We start from the raw sequence: 13915 nt of genomic DNA on the forward strand, positions 1-13915 counted from the left end.
GTGGTACATTGCTGATTTTATCCATGCTTGTAGTCTTATGCATGACAGAGGAAAGTCTGAAGAGAACGCGGTTATTTAAATACACAGCACAGTTGAAAATGTAACTGGATCTGTTTTCATGGTGAGTTTTTGAATGTAAACTCCCTGTAAAATAAGTGCAGTCACATTTTCAGTTGGCTAGTCCACTGCCATCCAGATTGAAAACAATGAAGTAACTTTGTTTTTTTTTGTGGGATGGTAGTACCTGAAAATTAAGGAACGTTTTTGAAAGTATGGATGAAAGCACATTTTCTTTCCCTTTTCAAACATCTGTAGGCCACTTCTACTTTTATGCGGGGTTTCCAGGATTATTATTTTGTTCTGATTTAGAATGCTTTTCAATACAAAGCCAGATTAATACAGTAGTATAAAGAGATTTAGCAATTGGAAATGCATAGGAGACAGGTCATAAAATGCTGCTGATGTAGTGATCTTGCAGATTCATCATCCTCTTGCACACTGTAAACTAGTTATTTCTAGCTTGGTCAGTAGAGATTTAAACTTCTGCACTTGGAAAAAGAAAGTGCTATGAGAATATAAATTTGATGGTGTGGCGACTCGCCGTCTAGTCGGGCGAACCGGCTCGGCAGTCGGGTCGCGCGGCGTCGGAGCGACGAGGCCCAAGATGGCGGCGGGCCTCGTCTTTCCGAGCGACGGGGAGAACCCGCGCGCGGGTAAGTCCTGATGCCGTAGGACTTACGTCATTGCTGGTTGTTTTGGGCGGGAACATTCTCCCTTAAGGGACCCGCGCAAGGTGGGAAAATAAACCAGTTCTGTTTGGCAATTCTCCGAGTAGAGTCTTGTTTTATTCCGCGGTAGCAACCGCTACAATGGCATAATTCTGTTCTATTTTTTCAATATTAGTCCCATAAGTATAGGATATGTTTTGAATTGTGTTTATTATACAAATATAAGCAGTAGTTTCCATTCCTTACTGCAAACAATATTTTTTGGGGGTAATTTGTCACAAATTACTTTTTTTTCTTTTGAAATATGTCAGACCATTCATTCTCGACTCTTATGGATTGAATGCATGGTGCCGGAGCCCTGAAGTTATTTTTTTTTGGAGCCATTAATCATTCCATGTTACAGTTCATTTGCTAGATCAATGGATATTTTATAATCCAGGTAACATTTGAGTGAGGTCCTGCAGACAATTTACAGCGTGTTTTAGACTCTCCCTTTACCGTGAATCTTGTTTCTTTCTGGACGATAGTTAATTGGCAAGTATGCTGTATATGCGTGGTGTAAGTATGATCTGCCATGTCTCCTTCTGCAGCTACCCCAGAGCTATAATAAAACCTAACATTGATTCTTAATTTATCCTTCGTTGAGTTATTTATTTGTATAGCTGCACCAATGCATTATAGATGGCCCTTGTTATGGTTAAAGAAACATTGTTATTTCCCATTGTACTAGAATTTTATTTGAGATACAAACCCATTAATCATTTGGCATTGCAACAAATTTTCAAATGCCAAAACCCTTTGGCAGTGAATTTTCAGAATAATGGTATTATGGATGCAGTTAATAAGTTTTCACGTGCACAGATGCACGCAAGCACCCTGCAATACAAGCATGAAACCAATGCATACTCCTCCAATAAATGGTCATTTACAGCCCAAAAGAACTTGCATAATAATAGATGCAAAGCAAATTTAACTCTCATGAATTATGAACCGTCACATGATCAGAACATCACATGAACAAATCTTCTAAAAATGTCTCTACAGTTGACAACCCCACTCTAACTGGTATGTTATGCACCCATGACTTGCTATCAACTCCATACCCATCTCCCAGTACTTCAGGCATTATAATCTGTATATGGGAAGAGAGATGGCCTTGGAAAGTACAGTGGCATGCAAAAGTTTGGGCACCCCTGGTCAAAGTTTCTGTTACTGTGAGTAGCTAAGTGAGTAAAAGATGACCTGATTTCCAAAAGGAATAAAGTTAAAGATGACACATTTCTTTAACATCTTAAGCAAGATTACTTTATTATTTCCATCTTTTACAGTTTCAAAATAACAAAAAAGGAAAAGGGCCTGAAGCAAAAGTTTGGGCACCCTGCATGGTCAGTAATTAGTAACACCTCCTTTGGCAAGTATCACAGCTTTAAACGCTTTCTGTAGCCAGCTAAGAATCTTTCAATTCTTGTTTGGGGGATTTTCGCCCATTCTTCCTTGCAAAAGGCTTCTAGTTCTGTGAGATTCCTGGGCTGTCTTGAATGCACTGCTCTTTTGAGGCCTATCCACAGATTTTCGATGATGTTTAGGTTGGGAAACTGTGAGGGCCATGGCAAAACCTTCAGCTTGTTCCTCTTGAAGTAGTCCATTGTGGATTTTGAGGTGTGTTTAGGATCGTTATCCTGTTGTAGAAGCCATCCTCTTTTCATTTTCAGCTTTTTTTTTACAGACAATGTGATGTTCGCTTCCAGAATTTGCTGGTATTTAATTGAATTCATTCTTCCCTCTACCAGTGAAATGTTCCCCGTGCCACTGGCTGCAACACAAGCCTAAAGCATGATTGATCCACCCCCGTGCTTAACAGTTGGAGAGGTGTTCTTTTCATGAAATTCTACACCCTTTTTTCTCCAAACATACCTTTGCTCTTTGCAGCCAAAAAGTTCTATTTTAACTTTATCAGTCCACAGGACTCATTTGCAAAATGCATCAGGCTTGTTTAGATGTTCCTTTGCAAACTTCTGACGCTGAATTTTGTGGTGAGGAGGCAGGAAAGTTTGGAGAAAAAAGGGTGCAGAATTTCATGAAAAGAACACCTCTCCAACTGTTATTATGCACGGGGGTCCCCTGACCTAAACATCATCGAAAATCTGTGGATAGACCTCAAAAGAGCAGTGCATGCAAGACGGCCCAAGAGTCTCACAGAACTAGAAGCCTTGCAAGAAAGAATGGGCAAAAATCCCCCAAACAAGAATTGAAAGGCTCTTAGCTGGCTACAGAAAGCGTTTACAAGCTATGATACTTGCCAAAGGGGGTTTTACTAAGTACTGACCATGCAGGGTGCCCAAACTTTTGCTTCAGGCCCTTTTCCTTTTTTATTTTGAAACTGTAAAAGGTGGAAATAAAAAAGTAATCTTGCTTAAAATATTAAAGAAATGTGTCATCTTTAACTTTATGCCTTTTGGAAATCAGGTCATCTTTTACTTGCTTAGCTATTCACAGTAACAGAAATTTTGATCAGGGGTGCCCAAACTTTTGCATGTCGCTGTAAGTAGTCACCTCTCCATTCTCACTACTGTCCTGCTCTCTCGTAGGCATGCACTTGCACACAAAACTTATTTCTTATTGGGTATGTTCATATTGCTAATATTGCCAGTTTAACACATTTACTGATTATGTTGCCCACTTTTTTTTTTAACTGTTCTGCTGCACTGGGCCACACTAGGTTATGTCTGAAAGCATTCTGGCCATCCAGTTATTGTGTGCAAGTCTGTGAACATAGTAGATCCAAGAACCAATGCCTTTGTCAATGGAGAAAAACCCTCTGGTGGCAATGAATGAGGAAATCCAACAAAATAGAAAACATTGGTATTGGTTTATTATTGTCACTTGTACCAAGGTACAGTGAAAAACTTGTATAACCGATCATATAGGTCAATTCACTACACAGTGCAGTTACATTGAGTTAGTACAGAGTGCTTTGAGGTAGTACAGGTAAAAACAATAACAGTACAGAGTAAAGTGACACAGCTACAGAGGAAGTGCAGTGCAGGTAGACAATAAGGTGAAAGGTCACAACAAGGTAGATTTAAGCCAAGAGTCCATCTCGTCGTATGAGGGAACTGTTCAATAGTCTTATCACAGTGGGATAGAAGCTGTCCTTGAGCCTGGTGGTATGTGCCCTCTGCCTGATTGGAGACGAGAGAAGAGAGAATGACCCGGGTTGGTGGGGTCTTTGATTATGCTGGCTGCTTCACCGAGAGGTATAGAGGAGAGGAGGCTGGTTTCCGTGACGTACTGGGCTGTGTCCACAACTCTCTGCAGTTTCTTGCGGTCCTGGGTACAGCAGTTGCCGTACCAAGCTGTAATGCATCCAGATAGGATGCTTTCTGTGGTGCATCGATTAAAAACTGGTGAGTGTCAAAGGGGACATACCAAATTTCTTTAGCCTCCTAAGGAAGTAGAGGCGTTGGTGAGCTTTCTTGACTGTGGCGTCTATGTGATTGGACCAGGACAGGCTGTTAGTGATGTTCACTCCTAGGAACTTGAAGCTCTCAACCCTCTTGACTTCAGCACCATTGATATGGACAGGGGCATGTACACTGCCCCCTTTCCTGAAGTCAATGACAAGCTCTTTTGTTGACATTGAGGGAAAAGTTGTTGTCATGTCACTAAGTTCTCTATCTCCTTCCTGTACCCTGTCTCATCGTTATTTGAGATGCGGCCTACTATGGTGTTATCATCTGCAAACTTGTAGATAGAGCAGAATCTGGCCATGCAGTCATGAGTATATAGGGAGCAGAGGGCTGAGGGTGCAGCCTTGTGGAGCACCAGTGTTGAGAATAATCATGCTGGAGGTATTGCCGCCTTTCCTCACTGATTGCAGGCTGTTGGTCAGAAAGTCAAGGATCCAGTTACAGAGGGAGTTGTTGAGTCTTTAGGAGATTTAGCCCAAATTTTTTCTTAAATTCCGGTTAATGATAATGCTTTTAATCAGTTTAAATATAAAACCAGAAAATCCCTAAATTTCTCTTCACAGTTACAGAAAGAATTCATGAGGATCAGTTTTGGATTATTTTCTTTCCCAAGGAACTGGGTATATAGGGCAAAGGAAATACAGTTTGTTTTCTTTTAAATGGTTAAGTTTGACATGGAACTTCTCTTGTCTTGCACATCACTTCTTAAGTAAAACATAGCAACTGAATCAAATGTAGTATAAAAACATTTAATATATCAGCAACCGGCTGTCTGCTTAAGTTGTTTATGAGGGTTTGCTGAAGCTTTCAGTGAAAAATGGAGTTTAATTGTTCGTTGTGTTTTGTGGGGATCATTTCAAAAAGGAAATGAGGAAACTTGATCACAGATATTGTGTACCTGATGTGTTTATTTTGTTTGAAACGAGGCAAACAGAAGAATATTAGGTTTTAGATATCTGTGCTTCACATTTGATAAGGAAAGCTAAAGTATGATAGATATTTCATATTGACAGAAGTTTTAGATAATTTAGTGCACTTCCTGGGATCATTGAGCAAAAATTGAACAGTGTGGGAGAGACAAGAGACTGCAGGTGCTGAAACCTGGAGCAACAAACAATCTGCTGAAGGAACTCTTGTGAACTCAGCAAGACTGATGGAGGGTTTTGACCCAAAATGTCGATAATTCCTTTCCTCCCCCAGATGCAGCTTGACCCACTGAGTTCCTCCAGCATATTGTTTACTGCAGTTGAATAGTGTCTTTGGCTCCTCACCACAAGCTCCATTTCCTGGCCACTGAATCCATCCCCCACTTGGAGGCTAAATCAGACCAATTGCAAATTTGAAATCCTGTGTAATGATTTTCTGAGAACAATTTTTCCACTCCATCACCAAGGTTCAATAACATTGTCCTTACCCCTGCCTGCCACTCGCCCCTGTCCACCACTCTTTCCCCCCCCGTCCCTCAGATTCTCTGCTCCTCCACTGTAACCATTTCATCACCACCTTTTCCATTGGGACGCAACTGTTCTATTTCTGCCCTGGCTAGCATATTTTTCCACCTTTTTGTTAATTGAGCCCATTTAAAGCTCTGGTTTTCAAGAGGTGCACAAATAGGTAGATAAAAGGAAGCAGTTCCCATTAATTGTTGTTCATAGACTAGGGGACAGAGATTTAAAATCTTTGGCAAGAGATCCAACGGAGACATCAGGAAAAATTTCTGTTCCCAGAAAGTGGCTGTGATAAATGACTTGATGCTGTAGGGATGGTGGCTATAAAATGAATCACCACTTTCAGAATTAGAATTGGAAAATTGTTTGGTTGAGAATTTGCAGAGCTATGGGGGGGAAGTGCAAGGTAATGGGACAGGTAGGATTCTTTTACTTGCAACTGGCTTAGAATCAATGTGTTGAATGGCTGTTTTCTATGCCCCAACAATTATATGGTTTTCTGATAGTCCTAGTCTCCCATCACTTTTTGAGTTCTCTGACCTACTTTGGGTTCTGGTCCATTAATGCCTCAGCTTCAAAATTCTCATTGTTATTTTCAAATTCCCCCACGGCCACTACCTCAGTCTCTCTGTGGCCACCTCTGACATTGTAATGTTATGAGATCTTTGAGCTGCAACAATTCTAGTCACTAGGATTAATTTTCAAGTTTACAAGAGCCACATAAATGTAAGTCATTATCTATGCATCCTAGTCAAATATAAATTTAATCTATAATCATTCTGAGAAAGTTTTGACGCAGTGTCCTTAAAGAGTGTTTCAGAACAGTATGTCATTATGTGTTCCATCTATAAACAGATTAGATGTACTTACAATCCAAGATTGGCATTCAGATTCTTTACTGTCTGATTTATTGGTGTTTCTGTTTTGTTGCTTCAGTCTTAATGTTGCCATGGACTTTTTAATGGTGTCTTTTTTTAATTGGATCAACAAGGAGATCAGAAGTAATTTTAATCCTGGTTTCCGGTTAATTTTTCAATTGCTGGAAATGTTTTAAAAAATTCAATTCAGATTTTTGGCATAAAACACTGTCTTTTAAATAACAAGTGAAAATTTCAATTTTATCATTCTGACAGTCAAGGCTAGGTTCTCCTGTGGTTGGAGTGATGGGAACAGCCAATGTTTCCACCTTTGGTGATGATCCAATGACTCCCAAAAGAAAGGAAGGCCAGGGCACTCCACAACCTATCTTTGCTATGAGAGGGAAGTATACCCTTAGAATTTGTAATATCAGGAAAAAGAAAGCAGTAAATATTCAGTGCAGTATGTAGTTATTTGTATTGTTGTCATTATAATTAAATAATTTTTACCTTTTCCCTCCATTAGGATGGCGGCTTGCTCATTAACAATCCTTGTGCACTGGCCATACATGAGTGTAAGCGCCTTTGGCCAAACACACCCTTTCAGTGTGTGATCTCTCTTGGAACTGGACGCTATGAAACATTGGGGAAAATCAATGTGACTTATACAAGTCTCAAAACAAAACTGACTAACGTAATAAGCAGTGCCACAGATACAGAAGGTTAGTGACTATGAGACCAATATCTGAAGGTAATTTTAAATGACTTCAATAGTGGATTGACTCAGCCAACAGTGAGTTCTGAAATTTTGAACTTGTGCAATCGTAGTGTATAAATAACAGATATGTGAAAGATCTATCCAACTAATGGATGCATTTTAAAACAGCTTAAAATGAAATTAAAAGATGGGATCATTTTGACAATAATTAAAAATGGTGAGTTGTTAAAAGGTGGGATGACTATTGGAAAAACTACATATCTGTGCACATCCAAGCTGTGAACCTTTACAATAACTTCAGAGGAATCCTTTTGAATTTCCAAGCTACAGATCTCACTTGGTTCTTTCCATACCAGATTCAGTGAGAAATGATTCATGAAATTAGGGACAAACGTGGACACAATGAAAATCTAAGTATGTATTGTGAACCCTATGATACCTAGTCTACATGAAAATATTTCATGGCCATTATGTCAATTTTAAACATTGGCAGGCTTTTGAAGCTATAATTTGAATTCAGAATATGTTAAACGACCTTTTAGTTGTTTCAACGTTCTAAATCCTTTCATATGCAGGATCCATCCCTGCCTCCTTTTGTTGAATTATTGTCATGTTAGATAAATGGTGCAGTATACCAAACTTAAAAGAGTTGTTCACTTTTACTTCCATATATTTTTCCTTAAAGTCCTGTGAGTCTTACAGGTCAGTGTGCCACACACACAGTTTAAAATCAATGGCCTCATTAACTTGCATTAGGCCAGAGGTTGCTTACACTAAGATATCTTGATACTCTAAATTAGGATTTGGCCATCAGCAAGGCATCACTGCAAAACAAACTGTATTTTCTGAACCTTCAGTTCTAAAAAAAAAGTACTCAGAATAAACTGGTCAGTCGAAATAACACCTCAAACAGGCATGAGATAATGAGTTTCAAAGACCAGTGTGTAGGTGTAATGAGTTACCTTAAGGCAATGCTTACCTTCATTTTTCTTTTACATTGCTTCTGAAAACTGGAAACAATCTTATCTTTTTCCAAGGCCACTATTATCCAATGACTTGTCAAAAAAATGGTAGTGTTTCTTCAACAAATCTTGATAATAAATGTTAACCAAGTCTTTTGAGATTATTGTGTTCATTGTAATTGACTGGCTGGCACGTTTTCTTTTAATCTCTGGAACTTCATTGTGAATGGGTCTCACTGGACATAAAAGCATCAGACACTTTCCATTTTTTTCCATTTTTCCTTGGGTTTAAATATAATACAGCATTCTTTAAAACAAAATCCCTGATGCACCAGAAAACTGAATAAATAATGACAAAATAATGAAATTGACTCAGTATTGATAACTGACTGCTGAAATGGAAGAAATGTCAATTGCTTGCAGGCATTAACAAGATGCAAGAACAGTACTACAAATTGCAGTTCACTTCTGCCTTGATCTTCATTATCACAAAAGATTCAATTTTTCAATGGTGTTCCTTCATTGGTCTTTTTTTAATAATACCATCCTTCAGCAACCACATAATCTTCCTGTGTAATTCAGTTAAAACCATGCCTTGTGATACTTCATCAGAGTCTCAGTGATCTATCCAAAATGACTTTAATATGTGCATATTACTGATAAGAATATTTTTCCATTTGAATGGTTTTATTGACAATTAAGAAGTATTTCCACAATAATACAGTATTGAGGAATATAATTTATAATTTAATTTGCAGTTCACTTTGAATTAGTCTATCTAGGATTCAAGATCTGATTATTCAGCTTGCAGCAAGACTAATCCATTAACACGTCCTGCTCATTGAATGAGTGCTGCATTTATCTGATTGTGCGATGCTTCTCCAGAATTGCATGCTGATCTTTGTTGCAAGTCAAACTGAAATATACCTGTAATAATGAATTTAATAACTGCTATGTCATTTTGCCGATCGTTGCTAGTTCATATTTCTGTCCATGGATAGTTTGGTGTCTGGAGCTTACGGGTTGGATACCAATGGCTGTCTCCATTTATCTTTTACTTACAACTTGTTCTACTCCCCTGAGGCTGTGAATGGGCACATTTAGATAATTGTAGCTGATGGTAATTTGTAAATTTTAGAACAGGACAGGGTCTTTTACTTGTGTTTCTGTCATTAAAAACTACAGAAAACTTTTATATGATATGGTGGAGCTTCTCATCTCCCATAATAAATGCCTGATAAATTATTTTCAACCACTGACTTTGCAAGTTGATGCATGTTACCTGAATTGGAGGCAGTTAATCAGGTTGATTCTCAGGATGAAGGCTTTTGCGTATGGAGCAGGGCTGAGTTGGTTGGGCTTCTATTCAATGGGGTAATGAAGAATGACAGGTGACCATATCAAGAATGAGAGGCTTACATATTGAAATATGTAAGATTCTACAGGGGATTGACAAGGTGGATGCCGAGAAGATGTTTCACAGTGAGAGTTTCTAAAACTAGGAGATACTGCTTCAGAATTAAGGTGTCACCCTTTCAAATACACATAAGGAAGAATTTCTTCTCTCATGGGGTCATGAAGCGTTGGAATTCTCTACCACAGAAAGCTGTGGAGGTGGAGTTACTGAATCTATTCAAGCTGGAGACTGAAAGATTTTTGAGTTATAAGGAAGTGAGCAGTATGGGGAGAAAGCAGTAATACGGTACTGAGGCCAGTGTTGGATCTGCCATGTTCTTATTGAATGGCAGAGCAAACGAGAGGGGTGACTGGCCTTCTCTTCTTGTTTCTTATGCTCTTGAGTAATACTTTGGTTGGCATTGCAATGTTCAGTAAATCAGCTCATAGGCTAGTTGCTCCATACACTCAAGCTTTTCCCACTGCCTTAGACTCAATGGTGCCAGTCAGGAACATTTCTGTTTGTGCTATCCCTCCCCCACCCTCATCACCAGTGAGCCCAGAATCCTCAACCACAGACATGAATGACACATAAAATTTGTGCTGACTCCAACAACCACGTCAGAATTCTTCAAAGCATTAGTTCCTCACCGAAAATCTACGTAGCTCATGCCATTGCTAAGTTTGCTCCCCATGGCAGAGGTGGTAGTAGCACAGGTTAAATGTGTGGATTCCACCTCCCCCCCCCCCCCCCCCCCACACCCTCTCAGTGCTCCAGTTCACTGATGGCAACAGCTTCCTTTTATCATTTATTTCTTCAGACTGGTTTGAATTCAATTAGACAGATGGAGTGAGGAGTTCTGACAATGGCAATAGTTTTTAGTGCCATTATCCCTGGCAGTTTTAACCTAGCTCATGGTTGGAGGTAGAATCAAAAAAAGGTACCAATAAGGATTTCAGCAGAGGAGATGGGATGGGGCAAAGGGCAATGTTATAGGGCCTTGAAGATGGAACGGATAAATTGTAGTCAAAAGATCAACAAATAGGACCACAAAATTGCCCCATGGTCTAGAGGTAGAATCATAAGTCCATTAATCAAAATATTGTGCAACATGGTACAGGTCTCCTTTGGATACAATGACAGCTATTGTACAGGATGTTGCACTGATCATGATGCTGTAGTTAGATGCTGGAGTACAACAAAATGTGGCTTTAATCTGTCCTTGATTAGAGTTCGGAGTGTTCATTGTGACAAAGTAACTCGTGTGTAAAATATTCTTGAGTCTGAAGAAATAAAAGATCATTTGGCTCATCAAACCTATAATCCACAATGCAGGTTCTGTCGTGGATTTACTCTCTGGCTTTGAACCCATGACACAAATGCTGAAAAGTGCGCAAGTGTGAAAATAATACAATGAGAACACTTAGCTTTAATTTTTTATGTGCCAGCTGATTCAGTGTTCTTGCCATTCTTATTCTCTCTCTGAAACTACCTTTTCTTATATCTGAACTTTTATTTCAGAAGTTCATACCATGCTCGATGCTCTTCTGCCTCCTGACACCTATTTCCGTTTCAATCCTTTCATGAGTGAGGATATAGTATTGGACGAAAACCGTAAGGAGAAGCTGAATCAGCTGCAAATGGATGGGGCACGGTACCTTGAACGGAATGAACCCAAGCTCAAGAAGGCTGCTAAAATACTTGGTCAGGAGAAGGATTTGCTTCAGAAAGTAGCTGATTGGTTTAAATTAAAAACAGATATGTATGATGGTCTTCCTCTGACTTCCAAGTTGTAAATTAAAATTCACATTTCTGGATTCCAGCTAGTGGTCACATCAGTGTAATTCCATCATACTGAAATTCAATCCATGCTTAAAACCTTGAGAGCAGTAAGGAATTTGAGTTAATACTTGAATTAGCTCTGTTTTTTTTAAAATACCGATGTGACTTATCCCATAGATTATACATCAGGTTTCATTCTCCTCATGCTTGTAAAATGCTGCTTTCTTTGTCTTCAACTGATGTTCATGTGGTGCTCAGTATATTTTGTGGTTGTAGTGAGTCTGTTCTGCATTGGTTTGGATTAATTTCTCCTTTTGTGCCATAACTATATTTATAGATGTGATGATATTAAACATGGTTTAAGCAGTAACACGATCATGCTGGTTGAAAGTATACTTTGTTAATTTACCCTGAAAAATTGTTCTACCACATAATTTTCAGCCCCCAGCAGTTCACAATATTTCTGCGGCCGGGAGATTTTGAAAACTGTATTAATATAGGCACTTGAGCATAGTCTGCTGTTTAACAAATAATTCATTTACCATGTTTCCTGACAGAATTGTAATATACTGTACAATTCCATTTTCTTGTGCATATCAATAAACTTTCTAGCTTAAAATTAGCATATCGTGGCGACTCCTGAGATCGCGAGCATTGTCGGAGGCCCAGACTCAAGATGGCGTGGGGCCCTCTTTCTTCTCCATCGTTGGCTAGGAAAGCCCGCGCGCGGGAAGGTCAGTTGACCTCCACGTGACGTCAGCGCAGGAAGAATTTTGGTATTAAAAGGCGCACCGTGCCCCTGTCAAGCAATCGACTTCTGACTCCAAGCAACAGACTCTATGTCTTTATTTCTATGTTTTTATTGTGTCTCTAGCCACCACATTGGTGACCCCGACGGGCCCAAACGTTTTTGGACCCACGATGTCTGCGCAACAAGAGGTACAGGCAGTAGCCCTTAAACTGCCCACCTTTTGGACCCTCCGGCCACGTGTCTGTTTCGACCAGGCCGAGGCCCAGTTCCAGATTCGCCAGATCACCAGGGACAACACCAAGTACTGCTACGTGGTGAGCGCCCTCGACCAAGACACCGCAGCCCAGGTCGAGGACTTCATCCAGGCGCCCCCGGAGGAGGAGAAGTATGATAAGTTCAAGACCCTCCTTCTTGAGACTTTCGGCCTTTACCGACGCGAACGGGACTCCCATCTCCTCCACCTCGATGGGTTGGGTGACAGATCCCCCTCTGCACTCATGAACGAGATGTTGGCCCTGGCAGACAGCCACAAACCCTGCCTGATGTTCGAGCAGGCCTTCCTAGAGCAGTTACCCGACGACATCCACCTGCTGCTGGCGGATGCCGACTTCAGGGTTGCAGATGTTGTTCCCTTATTCAAGAAGGGGAGTAGGGATAGCCCAGGAAATTATAGACCGGTGAGTCTTACCTCAGTGGTTGGTAAGCTGATGGAGGAGATCCTGAGAGGCAGGATTTATGAATATTTGGAGAGGTATAATATGATAAGGAATCATCAGCATGGCTTTGTTAAGGGCAGGTCCTGCCTTACGAGCCTGATTGAATTTTTTGAGGATGTGACTAAGCACATTGATGAAGGGAGAGCAGTAGATGTAGTGTATGTGGATTTCAGCAAGGCATTTGATAAGGTACCCCATGCGAGGCTTATGGAGAAGGTGAGGAGACATGGGATCCAAGGGGACATTGCAGTGTGGATCTAGAACTGGCTGGCCCACAGAAGGCAAAGAGTGGCTGTTGAGGGATCTTATTCTGAGTGAAGGTCGGTGACCAGTGGTGTACCTCAGGGATCTGTACTGGGACCCTTACTATTTGTGATTTTTATAAATTACCTGGATGAGGAAGTGGAGGGGGGGGTTAGTAAGTTTATGGATGACACGAAGGTTGGGGGTGTTGTAGATAGTTTGGAGGGCTGTCAGAGGTTACAGAGGGACATAGATAGGATGCAGAGTTGGGCTGAGAAGTGACAGATGAAGTTGAACCCAGATAAGTGTGAAGTGGTTCATTTTGGTAGGTCAAATATGTTGGCGGAATATAGTCTTAATGGTAGGACTCTTGGCAGTGTGGAGGATCAGAGTGATCTTGGGGTCCGAGTCCATAGGACGCTCAAAGCGGCTGCGCAGGTTGACTCTGTGGTTAAGAAGGCATATGGTGTATTGTCCTTCATCAATCGGGGAATTGAATTTAGGAGCCAAGAGGTATTGTTGCAGCTATATAGGACCCTGGTCAGACCCCACTTGGAGTACTGTGCTCAGTTCTGGTCGCCTCACTTACAGGAAAGATGTGGAAGCCATGGAGAGGGTGCAGAGGAGATTTACAAGGATGCTGCCTGGAATATGGAGCATGCCTTATGAAAGCAGGCTGAGGGAACTCGGCCTTTTCTCCTTGGAGAGACAGAGGATGAGGGGGGACCTGATGGAGGTGTATAAGATGATGAGAGGTATTGATTGGGTAGATAGAGGCTTTTCCCCAGGGCTGAATTGGTGGCCACAAGAGGACATAGGTTTAAGGTGCTGGGGAGTAGATATA

At 40.6% G+C, this 13915-nt stretch overlaps 1 protein-coding gene across 2 annotated transcripts in view; it reads left to right on the forward strand.

Moving 5' to 3' along the window:
* pnpla8 (patatin-like phospholipase domain containing 8) overlaps positions 1-11983 on the forward strand; it is an 85924-nt gene extending 73941 nt beyond the window's left edge. For both annotated transcript variants that reach the window (XM_052029816.1, XM_052029817.1), the window contains 2 exons: positions 7030-7225; positions 11101-11983. In XM_052029816.1, coding sequence (XP_051885776.1) covers positions 7030-7225; positions 11101-11375 — 471 coding nt within the window. In that variant the 3' untranslated portion in view covers positions 11376-11983. The remainder of the gene's footprint in view (positions 1-7029; positions 7226-11100) is intronic.
* Positions 11984-13915: the final 1932 nt, after the last annotated feature.

The sequence above is a fragment of the Pristis pectinata genome, chromosome 15, assembly GCF_009764475.1.
Source record: "Pristis pectinata isolate sPriPec2 chromosome 15, sPriPec2.1.pri, whole genome shotgun sequence".
Lineage (NCBI taxonomy): Eukaryota > Metazoa > Chordata > Chondrichthyes > Rhinopristiformes > Pristidae > Pristis > Pristis pectinata.